The 23227-nt window shown below is 40.6% G+C and overlaps 1 protein-coding gene across 6 annotated transcripts in view; it reads left to right on the forward strand.

The window, feature by feature from the left end:
- TENM4 (teneurin transmembrane protein 4) overlaps positions 1–23227 on the forward strand; it is a 1026741-nt gene that overhangs the window by 766706 nt on the left and 236808 nt on the right. For all 6 annotated transcript variants that reach the window (XM_075266230.1, XM_075266232.1, XM_075266233.1 and 3 more), the window contains one exon: positions 5497–5691. In XM_075266230.1, the coding sequence (XP_075122331.1) occupies positions 5497–5691 (195 nt within the window). The remainder of the gene's footprint in view (positions 1–5496; positions 5692–23227) is intronic.

The raw sequence follows: 23227 nt of genomic DNA on the forward strand, positions 1-23227 counted from the left end.
TCCCATACTTTACACCCCGCAGATTCCTGCACACAACCACCCCTTTATCTCGCCCCGTGGTATTCCGCGTCACTTCTCCTCTTCATCCCAGATTTGCAGATTCACTTTTTTTTTTGTAGCAAAAACAGGAATAGATTTGTTTATGACCATGTGCACATTATAGTGATTTGCAATCAATTTTCAGTGTGAGGCTCCATTGTTTCTAGCGGGCTGGTGGCAGGGGCACCTCCTTTCTGGGGGAGGGACACCGCTGTCAATCACCCGTCTGGCTCGGCAGTTTAAAGGTCTGGAATTCCAGCTGTGCACCATTCACTACCAAACCGAGGGACTTGGCCTGGAAAAACCTGATTTCCCTAAACTCACCGTGTAAACAATTAACTAAAAACCTGAAATAATAAATAGATGGAAGGAGCTTGAAAGAGGGGAGCGGGTACAGTATCCAGTCCAATTGACGGGCGAAGATTGGGGACCCAGACTCAGCTATGCAAATTGGTCTTTGTGGGAAAAAAACACGGTATTGAGGCGGCACAGTATGGTGTAGCTCCGGATTATTTGAGGTTTAAATCAGAAGGCCTCCGTTTCATAGCTGGATCCTCGCCCCTACTGGGATGGGGCCGAACACGCGCTCGCAGATGCCCGTCTTCATTACGCATTGGTCTAGTAATTCAGTTTACACCAAATTATTCATTGGAAGAGTCCTTGATGTCTTGTAATCCCAAGGAGAATTATTTTATTTATTTTTTTTAATTTATACATTTTAAATTTTTGAAATATTTTTAGAATTTTTTTCATTACACATGTTTTGTTTTTGTTTTTTTTTATTATTATTCTATCGCTGTCAAAATGTTATGAATTTAGTATACGTTGTGTAACTTAATTTCATGGTGTTGCTTTTTTTTTTTTTAATGTTTTTCTATTCTCAAATTTTTGTTGATTTATTTTTGATTTTTAATTTTTTCCAATGTTTGTAATCTCATAACATTATTATTATTTTTAATATGTTTAAATGTTTCTACTTTATTTGTAACTAGAGATGAGCGAGTAGTATTCGATCGAGTAGGTATTTGATCGGATACTTCGGTATTCGAAATACTCATACTCGATCGAGTACCACTCGCTGTTCGAATGTAAAAGTTCGATGCAGAACCAGCGTTGATTGGCTGAATGCTATACAGTCGGCCAATCAACGCTGCTTCTTCTCCTACCTTTAGAAGTCTTCTCCGTGCAGTGTCCCCGTAGCGTCTTCTGGCTCTGAATTCACTCTGCCAGGCATCGGGCCTGGGCAGAGCCGACTGCGCATGCCCACGCTACAAGAAAATGGCCACTTTGACTGTAAGCGGCCATTTTCTTGTAGTGCGGGTATGTGCAGTCGTCTCTGCCCTGGCCCAATGCCTGGCAGAGTGAATTCATCGCAGGATGACGATGCGGGGACACTGCGTGGAGAAGACTTCTCGGAGAATCCTGCCCGACCCTCACCCGTGGACTTGGTAAGTTCAGTTTGATTGAATGTTGCCTACCCCTGAAACAAGCATTTTTCCCCCATAGACTATAATAGGGTTCGATATTCGATTCGAGTAGTCGAATATTGAGGGGCTACTCGAAACGAATATCAAATATCGAGTATTTAATAGAGATGAGCGAACACTAAAATGTTCGAGATTCGAAATCCGATTCGAACAGCCGCACACTGTTCGACTGTTTGAACGGGTTTCGAACACCATTATAGTCTATGGGGGGAAAATGCTCGTTTCAGGGGTAGGCAACATTCGATCAAATTCTACTTACCAAGTCCATGAGTGAGGGTCGGGCTGGATTCTTCTCTCTGCGCAGCGTCCCCGCGTCCTCTTCCGGCCTTGAATTCACTCTGCTAGGCATCGGGCCTGGGCAGAGCCAACTGCGCATGCCCGCGCCCGCGTGGACATGCGCAGTCGGCTCTGCCCAGGCCCGATGCCTAAGCAGAGTGAATGCAGAGCCGGAAGACGCCGCGGGGAGAAGACTTCTAAAGGTAAGAGAAGAACCAGCGTTGATTGGCCAACTGTATAGCATTCTGCCAATCAACGCTGGTTCCGAATCGAATCTTAACTTCCAACAGCGAGTGGTATTCGATCGAGTACGAGTATTTAGAATACCGTAATATTCGATCGAACACCTACTCGCTCATCTCTATTTGTAACATTTTTAAACTTTTTGAAAAAAAAAATTCACTCGAATTCCTCTTCTCTCATTCTCTGGTTTCATAGTGTTCTCTGTAATACTGTATATTATGTATCATGTTTATAGGATTAAGATTGTCGCATGCCTTGTCTTCTGTTTTTCCTGTGTTTGCTATAGAAGTGGTGCACACTCGGCTTTGGGGGAGGGATTGCAAAAAAAATAAAAAAATTTAATGTGACCCCGATACAGACAGTCATAGGCCAGATTCAGATGAGTTCTTAAAGGGCTATTTTTGCACACGTATTATAGGTGAGTGTTCCGGCCCGAGGTCGAGTGACCCGTAGATTACTAGGATACTGTATCATCAGACAAAGAAATAATTTTTTAATTTAAAAAAAAAAAATTCCGCCCACCTCTATAAAAAATATATAAAAAATTGATTTTAATCTTTCCATTTTTTCACAATAAAATCGGAAATGTCCTGTAATTGTATTTTTTTTCTTAAATTTAAAAATTTTTGGGCCTTGGATGTGTTTTCCGTATACCTGGGAGCATTTCCTGCAGTAGGCGCCAAGTGTATACACCAAAGGCATAAACCTGCGATCCACGTGACCTCATTTATCAAGCTTGTCTGGTCGGCCGTTCACAGTAGATTTCGGTTCGCCATTTAGTTGTTAGACAAAAACAAAGCGTAACTCATGTTCGGCTAAAAACACTGGCTAAAAATTTCTAGCATGTCTGATCTGTCTGCCCGCCGTGAATGACTGTTCTCGGCGTCTACGTGTCAGATTTCCATCCGTTTTTTGGACAAATTAGCCATTTCGGCCTATGAAAAATCTATCATGTCAAGCCTATGTCACAGTGACTGTCTTTGTTGCCCATAGCAACCAATCAGAACTCTGCTTTCATGTGTCTACAGCAGTCTACAAAATGAAAGCTGAACTCTGATTGGTCGCTATGGACAAGTAGCACAGCCTTACTGAGAGATAGCTTTAATACATGAGGCCTTAGAGGATTGTCAGGATTTAAAGGGGGATTCCATTCCAATCCCCTCACAGTGCTGCCCCATAATACTCGGAAGGAAATGGAGGAGCGTAACCCCGGTCATGTGTATGAGGCCTCAGACTAGAAAACACATGTATTTTTGCTGCAGTTTTTCATGTTTTTTATCGAGCCAAAGCTAAAGGTCATTGCGGCAAGGAAAACACACAACAGCCCCAAGTCACATAACCCAAAAATTTTCAATGTTGCGTGCAAGTCGCAGTCACACACGACTTACATTGCGGCCTATGCTGGCAAAGTCGTAAGCAATGTGTGACCCAAAATCCTGCCCTCCGATAACCCCTAGGTAATAGACCATAGTAACCTTCAAATTTGGGAGTCTTCTGCTGAACCATTAAGTTCACATGGGGTTTATTGGTCCGGAACCTGAGGCAGAGACCAAAAAACGGGTAGCCACGACTGAATACCAATGCACTGCACCGGCATCCACTTGCGCACTCCGATCTGGATTAGGCCCAATGAATGGGCCTAGTTGGGAGGAGGGAGAGTCTTCAGGCCGAATCGCGAGGCGAAACGTCCTGAAGAATGAGCAACTCGTTTCTTTTTCCAGGAGCCGGAACAACCCGGAAAAAAGAACTGACCGACTCCCAGTGATTTCAATGAGAGTCGTCTTTTTTGGTCAGGATTTTGAGGCCTCAAAATCCTGACCAAAAAACCTGTGTGAACTTAACCTTGTAGTGTGGGCCCAATGGAGGATCCTCTGGTGGGTCAGTCCGACACTGTCACACTATAAAGTAACTATGTGGGGCCTTATTCTTAGCGGGACTTTCAATCCCACATCCTCCTAATTATTGGGGGACAGGCCCCTGAAATCGGACCCTGTGTCCATAATGGCACCGCCCCTTTATAGAACCCATTACTTTTGAGTATACAAAAGTTTAGCACAAACTGCATCAAAAATTCGCCACAAATTTTTTTTTGCTCGATGTATACATGCAGTTTTTGGCGCAGTATCTATTAAAAAGAAGAGACGTAATTTTTTTTATATCCCCCCACAAAAAAAAAAAAATCAAGAACTCCCTGTGTAATCTTGGCTTTTTGTGATTTTTTTTTTCGGTTTATTTTTTAGACAGACAACCAATGTGCATGGTCGCTGAAAAAGATCATCACTTGAACCTCAAATAACAACTTTCCAAAAATTTTAATGAATTCCATCGTAAACCAAAAACCGGGATGAATTTTTGTTTATTCATTTTAGTTTTCGGTTTCATCCCTTCTACAGACCACATGGAAGAATAATCAAGTTCTAAATCTAAGAGAGAAAAAAATAAATCGATAGCTTAACCCTTTCAACCTTGCAAATTTTTGATTATAAATCGGTAGCTTAACCCTTTCAACCTTGCAAATTTTGGATTATAAATCGGTAGCTTAACCCTTTCAACCTTGCAAATTTTTGATTATAAATCGGTAACTTAACCCTTTCAACCTTGAAAATTTTTATTATAAATCGGTAACTTAACCCTTTCAACCTTGCAAATTTTTTATTACAAATCGGTAACTTAACCCTTTCAACCTTGCACATTTTTATTATAAATCGATAGCTTAACCCTTTCAACCTTGCAAATTTTTGATTATAAATCGGTAGCTTAACCCTTTCAACCTTGCAAATTTTTGATTATAAATCGGTAGCTTAACCCTTTCAACCTTGCAAATTTTTGATTATAAATCGGTAACTTAACCCTTTCAACCTTGCAATTTTTTTGATTATAAATCGGTAGCTTAACCCTTTCAACCTTGCATTTTTTTTTATCATAAAGCGGTAACTTAACCCTTTCAACCTTGCAAATTTTTTATTTAATTTTTTAAATTCCAATAAAAACAATTCATTATTTTTTTTTAACCCTTGATGTAAATAAACAAATGCATACTTATCCAACTTGACCCTTTCGCCCTTCCATATTCTTTGTCTTTTCCTGGTCACTGTCAAAAAAAATTTCTTTAAAAATATTTTAACCCTCGATGCACCATACTAAAAAAATCTGTGATTTAACCCTTTCGCCCTTGTATAGCTTGTCACCTAATTTGTCCCGACCGCCCCAAAAAAATCATAAAAAATATTTTAACCCCTGGATTAATCAAAATAAATTTAAAAAATTAATTTAAAAAATTTACAAATGGGAAAAAAAAACTTGATGTATCAAATTTCACGAATCTTTATTATTTGATCTTCACATATATTCAAACAATAAAAAAAAATTCAAAAATTTTCAGGTGAGCAGAGTGTGCGCCTCTTCCCTGTGCACAGTTTTGATCTGTGTGTGTGTTTGTGTGTGTTCACAGGTCCTCCCTTGCATTGTTCATCTGCTTCATCAACCCCTATTGAACAAACCCCCTCCCCTCCCCCTACCCCAGGAACCAATGGTTGCCAGAGGAGGCTGATAGGCCAGCCAGCCCAGCACTCAGAGTCTGGAGATTTTGCACACAATTCACTCTTAGTTAAAAGTGGTTCTGCAAACCTGGGAGTCTCAGCTAATGGTGAGTGCTGCTCATATCTTTCTATACTCTGCGGCTATGGGATGCACCGTTATGTACACCGCTCCGGCCCCTGTGTGTGCTATACCATGTGCACTGTGTGCAGGCATGTCCCTGTATGAGGAGGGCAGGGGGTTCCCTCCTGTGTGCGCCGCCTGCCCTGCAGGCACAGCATGTTGGACTGTCTTTATATGTTTGTGCTGCAGCAGAATTGCTACATTGTTGCAGTGTGGGCTTGGATTAACCCTTAGTGTTTTTGAAAATTTTTGAAACAAGCTGTGTTTTCTTTCATTTGCATGTCTTCTATCTCATAGTTGATATCTTATTGTTTTTTTTTCTTTAATAATATTTGTTTTTCTATTACTTTGGAGATGGACCGGTCGCTTCTACAGTGCATACGGGGTTAACCCTTTAATGCCGCCGGCTCTTTTTGGATGCTCTAGTAGCTGCAGTCTGTTTGCAGCTTTGTACTCTAAGCTATATATTTGTAGCATGTTGTATAGACTATAAACACTCCATCGTGTGTACCCGGCTCTTCTCTGGTTTTGGTGCCTTGTCTTGGATTTATCCTATTATAGCACCTTTTTCTGGTGCATGCAGACTGTTTTTGTTAGATCGCTTAGTAGTGCTGAGTATTGGAATTTCATGTTGGATTTCTACTATATACCAATAGACAGTATATATCTCCTCTTTACGTGTGAGGTTCTTACATAGGGTTCACCGTAGGGGCACAACCCGGCCAACCTGAGTAACTCAATGAAAATTTTGGAGGTTATACCGTAGGTTTTAACTGTAGATGTAGCAGCGCTGAATTTGTCATTTGGACAAAGTTAGAGAGATGCAGTGGGTTTTCCTGCAGCCTTTTGTAAAACATTAGATACTGCACTCTCGTCTCTACTCACCAGACACACTTAGCTCTGCTACATTTCTCTATTACATGTACAGTGCATGCATACTTTTTTGTAAGTAAAGCTATTGACCCGTCCAGTTGTAGCAGAGCTAGATGTGTTGTACGTAGCGTTACATAGGACTGCAGGGAGTTAGAGTATTCTGGTACAGTCCCCTATCAATTCAGCTCTGCTACATTAGTGTATTCCTTTGTAGTAGGATGACATTGATTCTCGTTCTTGTACGACAGCCCATGAGCTCACATTGTATATATAGTGCATGTGCAGTTAACCCTTTAGCAGTGAACACTGGGATAAATCTGCACTACCTTATGGATATAGTGATGTGAATTTTGCCTGCATACGATGGTGGTAAAATGACTTGAACATTGGAGCAACTGGATTTATTCCTAGTGGGCCCGGCCATGGATACTAGACATACCCCCTCAATTCAGACCAGAGAACCTGTACTTGCTTACACTGTCCACTGTCCTGTGCATTGACATCATGAAGTCATGGCCATCACCTTACATGAAGTAGGCTATAGGTGACAGTCTTATTCTCTGGGGCAGGTTTGGTACCCATGGTGGTACCTAATGAATGTTAATTTCCCCCTTTGAGGATGGTATCTAAATACTGTAACAAATTTATATGATGGAAGTTTTTGGATAAAGTTACAATGTAACTTTTGAATGGATTTTTGATTCCTTATGGATACAATTATAGCATTAGTGTCAATATTGGATTTATTATGCAGTCATATAGTAGAACTATATCGTATGACTATGTAGCATGACTGTGGTATGACTATATAGGTGCCTTAGAAATCAAAAACAAAGGCCTCATGCACACCACAGTGAAAAAGGGCCATCATCACATGACTGTTCTAAGAACAATGAAAGTCAATGGATGTATTCACACGGCCATAAGACGTCCTATTTTTGGATGTTTTTATGGCCAGATTAACCCAGTGTTTTTTGTTTTTTTTTAAATCAGACAAAATGGATCGGAGTGTTGTCCATTGAAACGGACCAAAAAACCTGGTGTTAAAAAAGGTTTTTAACACCCCCCTTTTTTAATACAATATATCCATACCCATATCCAATGGGTGTACGTACATGGTGCTGTTGTGGTGTCGTGTTTGTGTACCTATCCCAAAAACACCATCTGTGTTTCTACTGTATAACACAACAAGCTCCTAAACTTGGTGAAAAAAATTGTGGTAAGAATAGCTACAAATTTTTGCCCCATGTGAATACACCTTAAGGGTTTGTTGTTGTTGTTGGGTCGGTGTACATTGACGTTCCTCATTTCCAGACGACTGTCACGCATGGGCGAAGCCTGTTGTGACATTTAAGTGGTTATTTTCCACCGCATGGGTTTTGCATTGTAGAAATGTCAGGTTAATTTTTTGTTTTATGATTTTTTTTTTTTTTTAATAAAGCTCTACACCTTTTCATATTAGCAGGAAAAAAAAAAGCAATTGGCGTTTTGTAGGTCTGTGTAAATGTTAGGAGTGTTTAATATGATGAAATTATTAACATTTCGTGCCGGCCGATGGTATTTCTACGGAATGATCTGTTTACCTTTTCCGGAGTTTGGGGTCACGTCCGGGCCGGCTTTGCTTCAGTTGAGGTTGGTTAATTGAAAGGTGATTTTTTATTTATTTTTTTCTAATTAAAATATTAATCCTTCCATTCTTTTTTTTTTTTCAAAAAATCTCAGTGTTTTTTAATTTTTCACATGATACTCTCTATTCCGTCGTCACTTTTTTGATATCGCCTCCCACGGACGATAGGCGATACTTACCATCCAAGACAATGTCTATCTGCTATTTACCAGACCGGGAGAAATTTTTTGTTTTGTGGCTCGTTTTGCAACTTTTTTATTTTTTTCTTCTGCATTCTATTCAGCTGTCAGGAGCTTCCTATCTCTGACAGTACTTGGTGACACCTGAAGACATGCAAATAGAAGCAGCTTTTTAGCCTGGCAGGGCCCAGGGACTGTCATTTAAGGCTTGGCCTGGAGAATGGATGTGTATTGGAGCCATTCACTAAACCCATTCAGTAGTTTCTATGGTATGCAACCTTTTAACCCCTTCCCCCCTTCCTCCTCCTCTTCCCCAGTGGAGGTGCTGGCAGGAGTGAAGTGTAGGCAGATACCCGCCAAGTCAGTAGGGGTGTTACTGAAGGGCCTGTAGTTAAAGACTGACCACACACAGGAAAGGTGGCCATGAACTGGAGATAAAAAGATAAAAAAAAATCAATAAAAAGATAAAAATTTGGCCCAAATGATCATTTTGGTTGACCGAAGATGGTTGGTCATCCTCTGCGAAAAAAAAAAGTCAACAGTATTTACAATTTTTTGCCCATGGATGATCTTTACGTGAAAGAACATTCCCAAAAAGTTCCCAAAAAGATCGTCCATCCACCGCCTGGTGTTTTTGATTCAGCCAAGTCAGGCTTCGGTGGAACAATCGCTCACTAGACAGTTGTCGATCCAGTAACCAGCTCATATGAAATATACATGGCCACATTAGGATAAGGCCTTGCAGGAAAAACCGCGGCGGCAACACATCGCGGTTCTTCTTGCAGCACTTTCGATAAAAAGTTCTGTTACAATGATACCCATGTGGAAATCGCCGATAGTTCCGCAGGTATAATTGCCATAGTGCAATTTCCAAAACCGCACCGGTTGCGACGTGTCCGCACCGAGGTTTTTTACTGCAAAGTGGGCATGGGATTTGCTAGAATCCCATCCACTTTGCCCTGATTATAAAATGTCACCATTTTTCCATGGCACTTCCGCCATGGTAAGTCACATCAGTCTAATCTTTGGGTCTTTGTTACCAAAAAATTGAAAATTTTTGGACTTGCTTGTAAAAAATTTTGCCTTAAAAAAAAAAAAATTCCTCCAGGTCATATGTGCGTCATTGAAGGTCTTCATATGAGGTTGGGTTTACAGAACCTGTAGAGTAGAGGGACATATACATTAGAGCAAAGTTATGAGGGTTACAGACTCACCCCAACAGAGATTAGACATCTTGAATTCCAACACCCGATCCTTACTACTGTCTCCCATCCATGACACATGTACACTCGGCTGAGCCAAGAATGTCTATGTATAGAGGGTTTAGGAGGAAGAATAGGGATTGGCCAATGGAGGGTTCATTTCATGGCTATTGAAAATTTTGGGGTATCTCAGGACTGGCCAGGCCAAGTAGTTAAGGGTCCTCTGTTTGGTGAGTTCAGTCATGGACACAATAATGGTCCGAAATAATGGTCCCCATTTGGAGATGACTTTATTACTAGAGGTCAAGTCACTAAAAAAGTATGGCGGGTGGAACCTCGAAGTAATATTTCTGGTGGACCCAAAGAAAACCTCATCGGACATTTTTGAGTGTCATTGGTGAAATTCTCTTTGTCACCAGATTTAACGTTTTACATCAAGTCAAAAAGTTACCAAATATTTCCCACATGAGTGAATAGTAGGGTTGAGCCGATCTTGAGATTTCAGAATCGATTTTAAAATCCGATTTCCGATCATTTTCCTGCCGATCCCGATCGTGAAATTTGCTCGATTTGCCGATCGGAATTCAATCTTTTCCGATCCCGGTCGCTCAACCCTAGTCCACACAGTGAATTTCCATACAATATATTCCCCAGTCTCTTTGTGTGTTGTCCCCATAACATGAACGTTCTTTAAAGCCTCATGTGGTCGGGGTAGAGGTATTTTTATGTCTATATGGTCAGCTTTAAGTTGTCTCCTCTGTTTACTCAGGATACCACAAATGAGCCGCCTATTCCTGAGCAAACAGTCCTGGAGTGAGTCCCGACTGCACCGCTCCTGCTTTATGGAGTCTCAGGCAGTTGAGAGTCTTGCAGATGTTTTCGCACAGTTGTAAGGTTATATGATGGCCATTTGTCGGTGACTGGTGACAAGTAGTTTTATTAAGTCCAGTCATAGTTCATTGTGACAAAGTGTCATTCACACGACTATTACACATGGTGAAAAGGTAGGAAATCCAGTAAATTCCCAGTCATCAGGTCTGTGCCAGAGCGAGAAGAATCCGGTCACTATAGATATGAACAATGCTATAAGAATATACGGCGAGGAAATGTTATATATACTGCTAATACTCTCCAGTATTCCCTCTCCTATAGCAGGGGCTTCTATGTGTGATAATTGTTACCCCCCTGCTGGGTAATACACAATGTATGAGAGGCCAAGAAGTGTGGGGGAAGGGAAGTGACAACTGATCTGGGGATATTTTAAAACTTTACAAGAATATAACTACTATAATACTACTCCTATGTACAAGAATATAACTACTATAATACTACTCCTATATACAAGAATATAACTACTATAATACTACTCATATGTACAAGAATATAACTACTATAATACTGCTCCTATGTACAAGAATATAACTGCTATAATACTACTCCTATATACAAGAATATAACTACTATAATACTACTCCTATGTACAAGAATATAACTACTATAATACTACTCCTATATACAAGAATATAACTACTATAATACTACTCATATGTACAAGAATATAACTACTATAATACTGCTCCTATGTACAAGAATATAACTGCTATAATACTACTCCTATGTACAAGAATATAACTACTATAATACTACTCCTATGTACAAGAATATAACTACTATAATACTACTCCTATGTACAAGAATATAACTACTATAATACTACTCCTATGTACAAGAATATAACTACTATAATACTACCCCCTATGTACAAGAATATAACTACTATAATACTACTCCTATATACAAGAATATAACTACTATAATACTACTCATATGTACAAGAATATAACTACTATAATACCACTCCTATGTACAAGAATATAACTGCTATAATACTACTCCTATGTACAAGAATATAACTGCTATAATACTACTCCTATGTACAAGAATATAACTACTATAATACTACTCCTATGTACAAGAATATAACTACTATAATACTACCCCCTATGTACAAGAATATAACTACTATAATACTACTCCTATGTACAAGAATATAACTACTATAATACTGCCTCCTATGTACAAGAATATAACTACTATAATACTAACCCCTATGTACAAGAATATAACTACTATAATACTACCTCCTATGTACAAGAATATAATTACTATAATACTGCTCCTATGTAGAAGAATATAACTACTATAATACTACCTCCTATGTACAAGAATATAACTACTATAATACTATCTCCTATGTACAAGAATTTAACTACTATAATACTACCTCCTATGTACAAGAATATAACTACTATAATACTACCTCCTATGTACAAGAATATAACTACTATAATACTGCTCATATGTACAAGAATATAACTACTATAATACTGCTCCTATGTACAAGAATATAACTACTATAATACTACCTCCTATGTACAAGAATATAACTACTATAATACTACTCCTATGTACAAGAATATAACTACTATAATACTACCTCCTATGTACAAGAATATAACTACTATAATACTACCTCCTATGTACAAGAATATAACTACTATAATACTGCTCCTATGTACAAGAATATAACTACTATAATACTGCTCCTATGTACAAGAATATAACTACTATAATACTGCTCCTATGTACAAGAATATAACTACTATAATACTACCTCCTATGTACAAGAATATAACTACTATAATACTACTCCTATGTACAAGAATATAACTACTATAATACTACCTCCTATGTACAAGAATATAACTACTATAATACTGCTCTTATGTACAAGAATATAACTACTATAATACTGCTCCTATGTACAAGAATATAACTACTATAATACTACTCCTATGTACAAGAATATAACTACTATAATACTACTCCTATGTACAAGAATATAACTACTATAATACTGCTCCTATGTACAAGAATATAACTACTATAATACTACCTCCTATGTACAAGAATATAACTACTATAATACTGCTCCTATGTACAAGAATATAACTACTATAATACTACTCCTATGTACAAGAATATAACTACTATAATACTGCCCTCTATGTACAAGAATATAACTACTATAATACTGCCCCCTATGTACAAGAATATACTGTAGTTTCTATAATACTGCCATGATATACCAAAATAATAGTGCTATGTACATTTCTATAAATTGCAGTAGGTTACAGATATACTCTTAGGGTTGCCTAGATGATCTCTTGTCCTCTACACCTCACTGATGGATATAAGGTTATGGCGGGCAGTCTATGGTGGTCTCCATTCCATATTGTATTATTGATGGCCTAGGAAGCTAGTAAAACCCAAGGCTCTTAATACGTCGGGTTATTTACACTCGCTGCTTAGTGCTTGTGGTTTCAGACACTTTACTTGTTCCCCAGAGAGCTTCATTTGTGTTAAAAACCTGCAGGTTGGTAGTAAATATGTCCCACACAGAGACATGGAGTCTGGGGCCTCTCTTCTGAGTTCCTTCCGTGGTCCGATAATGAGAGATGCAGGTAAGAAATGTATGACCTAGGGTGACCTTTGGAGGTGTCGTCACAATAGATGTATCTCCTGAAGGTGAGCATTGAGGGTGACTTTGACTAATCCAAGGTTTAGGACCATAAACTCGTCCTCTTTCTCTCACTCAAAACCCTCCTTAACAGGATTATCAGGATTTCACAAGGAAGACACTTCTTGGGTTGGATTTAGAGAAGACAATGACAACTGTAGACCCTTGTCCTTCAATAGATCCCAAGATGGGCCACTTTAGGTGGCCATACACTTAACCTCACTGTTGGCCTCATGCTTGTTCAGTCGTTAACCATTCTTCATGCTACCCAACCAAGACATGTGCAATCTCCACTCAACCAACACACCTCTGGTGGTGTCTTACCACCCTGAGAACAAGAAGGTCCAGGCATGTCGAAATCCAACAGCCTGATCCCCCCAGCAACATTGAAGTTTGTTGGAAAGCCTTCCTTTCCTCCATCAGATGGTTGACTGGTCCCTTCTAGGTAAAACAATGTGGATTATCTATGGCCAAAACTCCATGTAGGATGAAGATGGTGAGAGAGTCTTTTCGAGGACTTCTCCAGGTTCTTCTCCATTCCTGGTGTCCAAGGTTGAACAGATATCTCATTGAACATGGATCCTGGTAAGATGGCACCCAAAGTCCAATGGATTTCTTGACCACCTTATGGGAGAACAAGGCTCTTCAATCCAAGATATCCTTGGCACCTTCTCCTGGGTAAAGAAATGTCTTCATGGTCCTTCACAAGGTATTGATAGACATCAACTTCCCACCCCCCAGTTTTTCTCATGAAGGGACCAGATTTTGAAATTGACCACCTGCGGACAAAAAAAAAAAAAATCACCATAGCCAAAACAAATGTAGACTGCAAACATTTACAATTTTTTTCCAACGTAGAGTCTGACATTATAGGAACTAACACTCCATTAACACGAGCCTGAACTATGTTCTTGACCACAGAGTCCGTCTCTGAGACATTTTTGGTTTTCTTCCAACTATATGACAGTTGTCCGTGATTCTCGTACTTAAGCTTCTTCCACATGGACTTCATCGTAAGTTATTTTGCAAGCGCGTTGCTGCCAAAAGTACGATTTTAAGAAATATGGCTTTTATTTTGAGAATTTTTTTGTTATATTTTTGAATATTTGAGATTTCCCCCCATATTGTGGGTTTTTCTTTAGGGCAACTTTTTGAATTGAGCTTTTGATCTCTTCCTTCTAAAGTTCATTGCTGTTTATGATGATAGGGATTGTCCTGTTGGGTTAGTCCTTTCCACATGTGACTGGACAACTTTTTGAGGTTCAGTTTCTTGGAGCCCCCTACAGGTGCTGCTGTGGGGGGACAGTTTCAGTATTCGGGAACAGTGGGTCTATGGATCCAAACTCATATCCTCACTACCGTGAGTTTGGATCAGTAGACCCATGGTCCGGATGCACTGGTACAAAAACTCATCTGTGATGACTAGGGCTGATCCGATCTTGAGATTTCAGGATCATTTTTGAAATCCGATTTCCGATCATTTTCCATCAGAACCCGATCCCAATTCTGATCCTAATGCAAGTCGATGGGATTTTTTAATGATCGAAAATTGGATTTTCCTGATCCTATTCACTATACAGTGTGGAGTCCAAAGATTGAAGTCTTCAATTTTTGGACTCCACGCCGTGTAGTGATTAAAAAATCCACCGGCTACTCATGTCTCCCCGCCCTGTGCCCACCCATACTCTCCTAAGACACAACAAGCCCCGCCTACTCCCAGCATCAGTAACACTAGCCTAGGGAGACGAGGGCATCTGAATAAGAGAGGAGAGGACAGAGAACAGTGGCCCGGCGGCAGCGGTTCTGTGCAGGTAACTAGGGTTGAGCGATCGGGATCGGAATTCCGTTCCCGATCTTTTTTAGTCGGGATCGGAACCCAATCGTGATCGTGAAATTTACTCGATCGCTGATCTTTTCCAATCCCGATCACTCAACCCTAGTGATGACCACCATAGGAAATTGGCCTACACCTAAAATTTGCAGTAATTCCCCCCCCCCCCCCCCATATCCATGGCCTTCCATTTGCACTCGTACTATGGACACATTTTCTGGAAATTTTGAACTGAACTAAAAAAAAATAATCACACCCTACATGGACAGGATTTGGTGGTTGTCATCCAACCTCCCATGAGCTATTAGACCTATATGGTTATGGTGACTGTCACCCACTTCACCTTTTCCCTCCCTATTTACCTCTGTGTCAGTCTTCACTGCCGTTCTGTCATTCTATTCATGGGTCTGGAGGCTTGGGATGAACAGAACTCCAACCTACAAGTTACAGCAATATTGTGTTTATCATCTATCACTTTAATGCAGCAAAAAAATCTGCCGTCCTCTCCAAGGTTTGGGAATTTTACCCCGCAGAGGTGTCCTACTTCCTTGTGAATTTTTAATTGATCCCTGTCTGAGTCTCGTACAGCTGTGTAAACGGAGTCTGCAGGAAAATTTAACTCAGATCACACCAGGAAGCCATGCGGGACCCGTGCAACAGGGTTAGAAGGGCATTTGCCCAAAAATAAAAAAAATTTACAAAAACTTTCCCTTAGATCTGCCCCGTTACCGGCAAATAGGATCCAATTGACGTCTGTGTGTGGGAAAGCTTGATCACTACGCGATATGGCTGACAAATGTTTTTAAAAAAGTTTACATTGGGGATATTTTTGAGACGATCTACAAGTGCATTCTGGGTATATGGATTGATGAGTTGTGACTCGTGCCCTAAATACCAGGTTTTGGGGTCAGACTTGTGTGGGACGAGCGGATTCCATCATCCATCATTACTCATCCTCATTACTGGAGCGGTAGATGGTGATGGGAGTTGTAGTTGTAACTGGAGGGGGGGGGGGGTGCTGATATGTGTGTGGTATCCGCAAAATTGGAGCAGCACCAAACCCTGGGAGAAAATCCTCTGGTGGTAACCGCTGCACAATTTGTTCAGATTTTTCAGATCCCGGCAGTGAGCTTGACTTAGCTTGAATGACAATTTTTTTTTATTTCCCCTCCGTTCTGTGCCAAAGTGGCACGGCAGGGGTTAAATCCTCACTAATCCCCGTCTTGCAGCTGACCCTTTCCTTCCCCCACAATGTATACAGGTGGAAGGCTAAGCTGCTACATGACTATGGGGATCAGCGTGGTCCCGGATGGGTAGTGATGGCAACTGCTGACACTCGGTGTTCCTAAAAACTTAAAATTTCACTGGTTTTAAGGGATTTTATTGATATTTTTGAATTCATATTGTGCAATTTTTGGATTTGCAGGCCATTCGGGACGGAATTTAGACGCCTTTTATGCCGGCAGAAATGCTCTAACCTGACGCTTCTGTATGGGCGAGGGAGCTGTAACCCAAATTTTTGTAATAAAATCTCAGTGGTCCCCCTAGGGTGATGAATGGGGTCCCGAATGGACCGTGACAGCGATCATTGATACGTTGTGCTCCTAAAAATAACAAAAAATTATTGATTTTAAATGTTGGCTGTTTGCATAAATATTCACACCCCTGTTTTTTTTTTCCCCTTTGTGCATGCTTTATTTAGGACTTACAATCCAATTACCATGACTCTAGAATCCATAGATAGATAGATAGATAGATAGATAGATAGATAGATAGATAGATAGATAGATAGATAGATAGATAGATAGATAGAGATATAGATATATGGACATTTGAGCCATAAATCAGTTTTTGTAGTAAAAATTCTGTGAGTGAGGTCAGTTGGGTCCCAAATTAGTAGTAATGGCAATTGTTCATACTTGGTGTTCCTAAAATTAATAGATTTTGCTGATTTTTAAAGAATATTAATAGTTTGCATAAATATTCACACCCCTCTTTTTATCATTGTTCATTGATTTTTTTTTTCAGAAAGTGATGATTGATGATAATTAATGACTTTTAACAAAAAAAATACCACTGAATTCAGTTAGTATGGGTTGTTTGCATAAATATTCACATCCTTAAAGGGGAATGTTCTTCACCTTCACCAACTCCAACTCTTTGCCTCCTTCAATACGCGGCGGTCCACTGATTCCAGCACAGTTGGAATTTTTTCTGTAGCCCCCACCGTTTTTGAGCAATCGTTTCTAGTAATAGGCTGATGGGACTCGCTTCTGTCAGGTGGGCAGTCTCAGACTACCTGCTGTAACTCAGGACCACCCACCTGATAGAACAGAGCCTAACTAGCCTATAGGGATACTGAAACTAACAGGGATGATTACTCGGGAACGGTAGGGACTAGAGAAAAAATTCCAAGTGCACCAGAATCAGTGAAGTGGTGACTATCAAGGGATGTCAATTGTATTGTAGCAGCTTGCTGACTACTATTTATCTCAGGAGTCTGGAAAAGCTGGGTATGAGCCATAGTAAAGCTATAATGGCGTCCATCTCTGGAAATTGGGACACGTAATTGGAATAGATGGACTTGTACTAAGACAATAAGGACAAGCTGTACATGAGGAATTTGCCAAGTTTTCTCATTTCCATGGCGCGATGATGATGATGAAGTTCTGTTCATGGTGTCCCAAAGTTGTTTTCCATCTGTAATAACCTGGCCGTAATCGCTAATTAATGCTAACGATAAAATAGCACCAAAAAGTCTGCGATGTGCCAACTTATTACATGGTGTAGTGTCAAGGAGTTAGTCATTCACTTTAGAATCGCCTCGTCTAGTTGTAATGAGTGGGGATGGAGCACAACACCTCCAATGTTCTCTGGGGGAGCACTAAAATTAGGGGAATGTCGTTCATAGATTCACCTATAGCATATAAGTTTAAATGGCACCCTATATAAATATATATAGTACAAGAGAATTGTGAAAGACCCTTAAGTGGCAATTAAAAATGTGAAAACGGCGTTTTGATATCTCACTTCTAGGCCGAGATATAATCAATTAAAAATACAGGCCCAAAGCCTGAGACTGCACTACTGAGTCATTATTATACTTCAATGTTTACATGTAACTAGGATGTAGCTCTTGATTCAGATAGTAATAAGAATCTACACACTTCCATAAAGTCATTACATCTTAAAAATCCAATAAGGAACCTGTTGTTATCAGAATTTTTCAGTAGTGCAGCCTCAGGCTTTAGGCCTTCATCTTCAAACAGCCGTATCTTTGCGTAGAAATGAGATATTAAAATGCGGTTTTCACGTTTTTAATGTACACTTTGCGACCTGAATACTCCATATACATAGGTTATTTATTGGTAGGTGGAGATAAGCGGCGTCACATTCACATTGTACCGCTTGTCTCGGTCCTTTATTATTGGATGGGTAAGTATATTACCTGTTTAATTCCTCTGATGTTTCTCTAGTCTGTACAGCCATGTTATGGTCCTGGTGGGCAAGATATTGCCGGCGATGGTGTCATCAGTTTGGTCCTGACTGTGTCACACGTTGCTGCCGTCCCCGGTGGCCCATTCTGCAGGGCTCTTTAGTGCGGCTGAGGCCAGTTATTGCCTGCGTATCCCCCGCTGGCTCGTAATAAGTCATTATATCAGATCATTACAGATTATTGCACTATCATTACTCGTCCTGCACCAGATGGAGGGAGTCATATAAACTATGGGAAACGTAAGCTTATGATTATCCGGTGGGGGTTTGGGTGCAACCGGTGCATAGTCATGATTTGTTCATGTCAGTGAATGGAAACGCAGAGAGAATCTTTCTCACAGTTGAGGCTTTGTTACATTGTATTGAATCCCATGTGAAGAAAACACATTGCAATCTGTCTCTGTCCTGCGCTGATACATTGTAACAAGGCAGAGTGAAGACTGCTCAGATCACAGTGCGTTGTCTAGACCGGATACAATGGTGACAAACCCTCAGCTTAGAAGGGGCACAATGCATTTTGCTGCTGTTATAGTTTGTTACAATGTATCGGTACACGTGAAACGCGTCGGACTGTATTGAATACAACCTCAGCTTGGAGAATTCGAGGGCTCGTGTCTGTTTTCAACCTCCATTTCCTGACAGCAAGCAGAGTTTTTGGAGATCTATGTCCACGTGTGGTCCTGTCTGCACATCCATAGGTGTTCGTGAGCGCCCTCATTCACGATATATGGAGCTTATAATAATATCAGGATAGAAGGTCCCGCAATCCTCCCCCCGCCACCTAAACACATGTATATGTCTGTATACATGTCCATACACCTAGATGTATACAGTACATATATACACCCACACACAAGGCAGCTGGGAAAATAAACACTGGTGTCCCGGTGGTGGCCGCAGCGCCCGACGCGTTTGTTTATGTAGCGTCGGATACGGCTTTGATCACCTGGTCTGCGTTCTGTAGCCGTGATTGTACCGTACAGGCCGCCAAACTGTGCACCGCCTGCTACGTGAGGATCAATGGCTGGAAATAGGCAGCCGCCTGGGGCTCTGAGACGGCTTGAGATATAGTACACATGAGAGGCTTAGATATAGCAGCCTGGCTCAGATACGAGAAGCCGCATTGATTCAACAAGATAGTATCATGTATAAGAAAGCTAGATACATCAGCATGATATGCTTAGATACATCAGCTCAGCAGACAGTGTCATATATGACAGGATTAGATACTTCGGTTTGGAGCAGCATAGTATCACTCATGATATGCTTAGATACATCAGCTCAGCAGACAGTGTCATATATGATGGGATTAGATACTCCAGTTTGGAGCAGCATAGTATCACTCATGATAGGCTTAGATACCTTGGAATGTTGCATTGCTTTGTGATCCTCTGGGGCAGTATCGCACTTTCTAGGCTTAGATACATCCTATATCCATCTTGTGATGAAGCTGCCGGACTAATTCCTCGTCTTATTGCCTTTGATGTCAGCGAGGTGACAGCGGGCAATGTGGCGAAGGTGCAAAGATCTTGTGTTGTTCCTCTTATATTAAAATTCCAAAGTACTTTGCTAGAAGTATCCGAGCACTAAAATATCCCCCCCAGGACCCCGCGCTCCGCCAGCATCAGATTGGGGAGCGACTGGAACAGATTAGGGGCATTAAACATTGAATTGGCAGCAGGGCAGCTCCTTGTATCCCGGCTCTAGAATTACCAGCCCTGTGAAATGAGTCCCAGACACAAAGGTCTGCGCCCTCCGAGTAACACGTAGGGCGGTAATTGGGATTTCAGAGAGTTACAGCTGTGGCCGCCATGTCCAAGGTTCTGCAGGATGCCATGTGACCGGAGCGACCTTGGTGATACTGTGCGAGTATTCACAGTATGCCCATCACCGAGCAGAAGTCTACATCTACATATAGAATATATATAGTCTGTAAAACGTTGTATTATTTATACTCCAGAGCTGCGCTCACTATTCTGCTGGTGCAGTCACTGTGTACATAAATTACATTACTTATTCTGTATTATACTCCAGAGCTGCACTCACTATTCTGCTGGTACAGTCACTGTGTACATACATTACATTACTTATCCTGTATTATACTCCAGAGCTGCACTCACTATTCTGCTGGTACAGTCACTGTGTACATACATTACATTACTTATCCTGTATTATACTCCAGAGCTGCACTCACTATTCTGCTGGTACAGTCACTGTGTACATAAATTACATTACTTATCCTGTACTGATCCTGAGTTACATCCTGTATTATACTCCAGAGCTGTGCTCACTATTCTGCTGGAACAGTCACTGTGTACATACATTACATTACTTATCCTGTATTATACTCCAGAGCTGCGCTCACTATTCTGCTGGTGCAGTCACTGTGTACATACATTACATTACTTATCCTGTATTATACTCCACAGCTGTGCTCACTATTCTGCTGGTACAGTCACTGTGTACATACATTACATTACTTATCCTGTATTATACTCCACAGCTGTGCTCACTATTCTGCTGGTGCAGTCACTGTGTACATACATTACATTACTTATCCTGTATTATACTCCAGAGCTGTGCTCACTATTCTGCTGGTACAGTCACTGTGTACATACATTACATTACTTATCCTGTATTATACTCCACAGCTGTGCTCACTATTCTGCTGGTGCAGTCACTGTGTACATACATTACATTACTTATCCTGTATTATACTCCAGAGCTGCGCTCACTATTCTGCTGGTACAGTCACTGTGTACATACATTACATTACTTATCCTGTATTATACTCCAGAGCTGCGCTCACTATTCTGCTGGTGCAGTCACTGTGTACATACATTACATTACTTATCCTGTATTATACTCCAGAGCTGCGCTCACTATTCTGCTGGTACAGTCACTGTGTACATACATTACATTACTTATCCTGTATTATACTCCAGAGCTGCGCTCACTATTCTGCTGGTACAGTCACTGTGTACATACATTACATTACTTATCCTGTATTATACTCCAGAGCTGCGCTCACTATTCTGCTGGTGCAGTCACTGTGTACATACATTACATTACTTATCCTGTATTATACTCCAGAGCTGCGCTCACTATTCTGCTGGTGCAGTCACTGTGTACATACATTACATTACTTATCCTGTATTATACTCCAGAGCTGCGCTCACTATTCTGCTGGTACAGTCACTGTGTACATACATTACATTACTTATCCTGTATTATACTCCAGAGCTGCACTCACTATTCTGCTGGTACAGTCACTGTGTACATAAATTACATTACTTATCCTGTATTATACTCCAGAGCTGCGCTCACTATTCTGCTGGTGCAGTCACTATGTACATACATTACATTACTTATCTTGTATTATACTCCAGAGCTGCGCTCACTATTCTGCTAGTACAGTCACTGTGTACATACATTACATTACTTACCCTGTATTATACTCCAGAGCTGCGCTCACTATTCTGCTGGTACAGTCACTGTGTACATACATTACTTATCCTGTATTATACCACAGAGCTGCGCTCACTATTCTGCTGGTACAGTCACTGTGTACATACATTACATTACTTATCCTGTATTATACTCCAGAGCTGCGCTCACTATTCTGCTGGTACAGTCACTGTGTACATACATTACTTATCCTGTATTATACTCCAGAGCTGCGCTCACTATTCTGCTGGTACAGTCACTGTGTACATACATTACTTATCCTGTATTATACCACAGAGCTGCACTCACTATTCTGCTGGTACAGTCACTGTGTACATACATTACATTACTTATCCTGTATTATACCACAGAGCTGCGCTCACTATTCTGCTGGTACAGTCACTGTGTACATACATTACATTACTTATCCTGTATTATACCACAGAGCTGCGCTCACTATTCTGCTGGTACAGTCACTGTGTACATACATTACATTACTTATCCTGTATTATACCACAGAGCTGCACTCACTATTCTGCTGGTGCAGTCACTGTGTACATACATTACATTACTTATCCTGTATTATACTCCAGAGCTGTGCTCACTATTCTGCTGGTACAGTCACTGTGTACATACATTACATTACTTATCCTGTATTATACCACAGAGCTGCGCTCACTATTCTGCTGGTACAGTCACTGTGTACATACATTACATTACTTACCCTGTATTGTACTCCAGAGCTGCGCTCACTATTCTGCTGGTACAGTCACTGTGTACATACATTACATTACTTATCCTGTATTATACTCCAGAGCTGCACTCACTATTCTGCTGGTACAGTCACTGTGTACATACATTACTTATCCTGTATTATACTCCGGAGCTGCGCTCACTATTCTGCTGGTACAGTCACTGTGTACATACATTACATTACTTATCCTGTATTATACTCCAGAGCTGCGCTCACTATTCTGCTGGTACAGTCACTGTGTACATACATTACATTACTTATCCTGTATTATACTCCAGAGCTGTGCTCACTATTCTGCTGGTGCAGTCACTGTGTACATACATTACATTACTTATCCTGTATTATACTCCAGAGCTGCGCTCACTATTCTGCTGGTGCAGTCACTGTGTACATACATTACATTGCTTATCCTGTATTATACTCCAGAGCTGCGCTCACTATTCTGCAGTCACTGTATACCTGTATATCACCTGCTGCCCCAGCCCTGGTTACACATTTACACTAATGAGTATTTACAGGTCTTCTGCACAAACA

The sequence above is a fragment of the Leptodactylus fuscus genome, chromosome 2, assembly GCF_031893055.1.
Source record: "Leptodactylus fuscus isolate aLepFus1 chromosome 2, aLepFus1.hap2, whole genome shotgun sequence".
Classification (NCBI taxonomy): Eukaryota; Metazoa; Chordata; class Amphibia; order Anura; family Leptodactylidae; genus Leptodactylus; species Leptodactylus fuscus.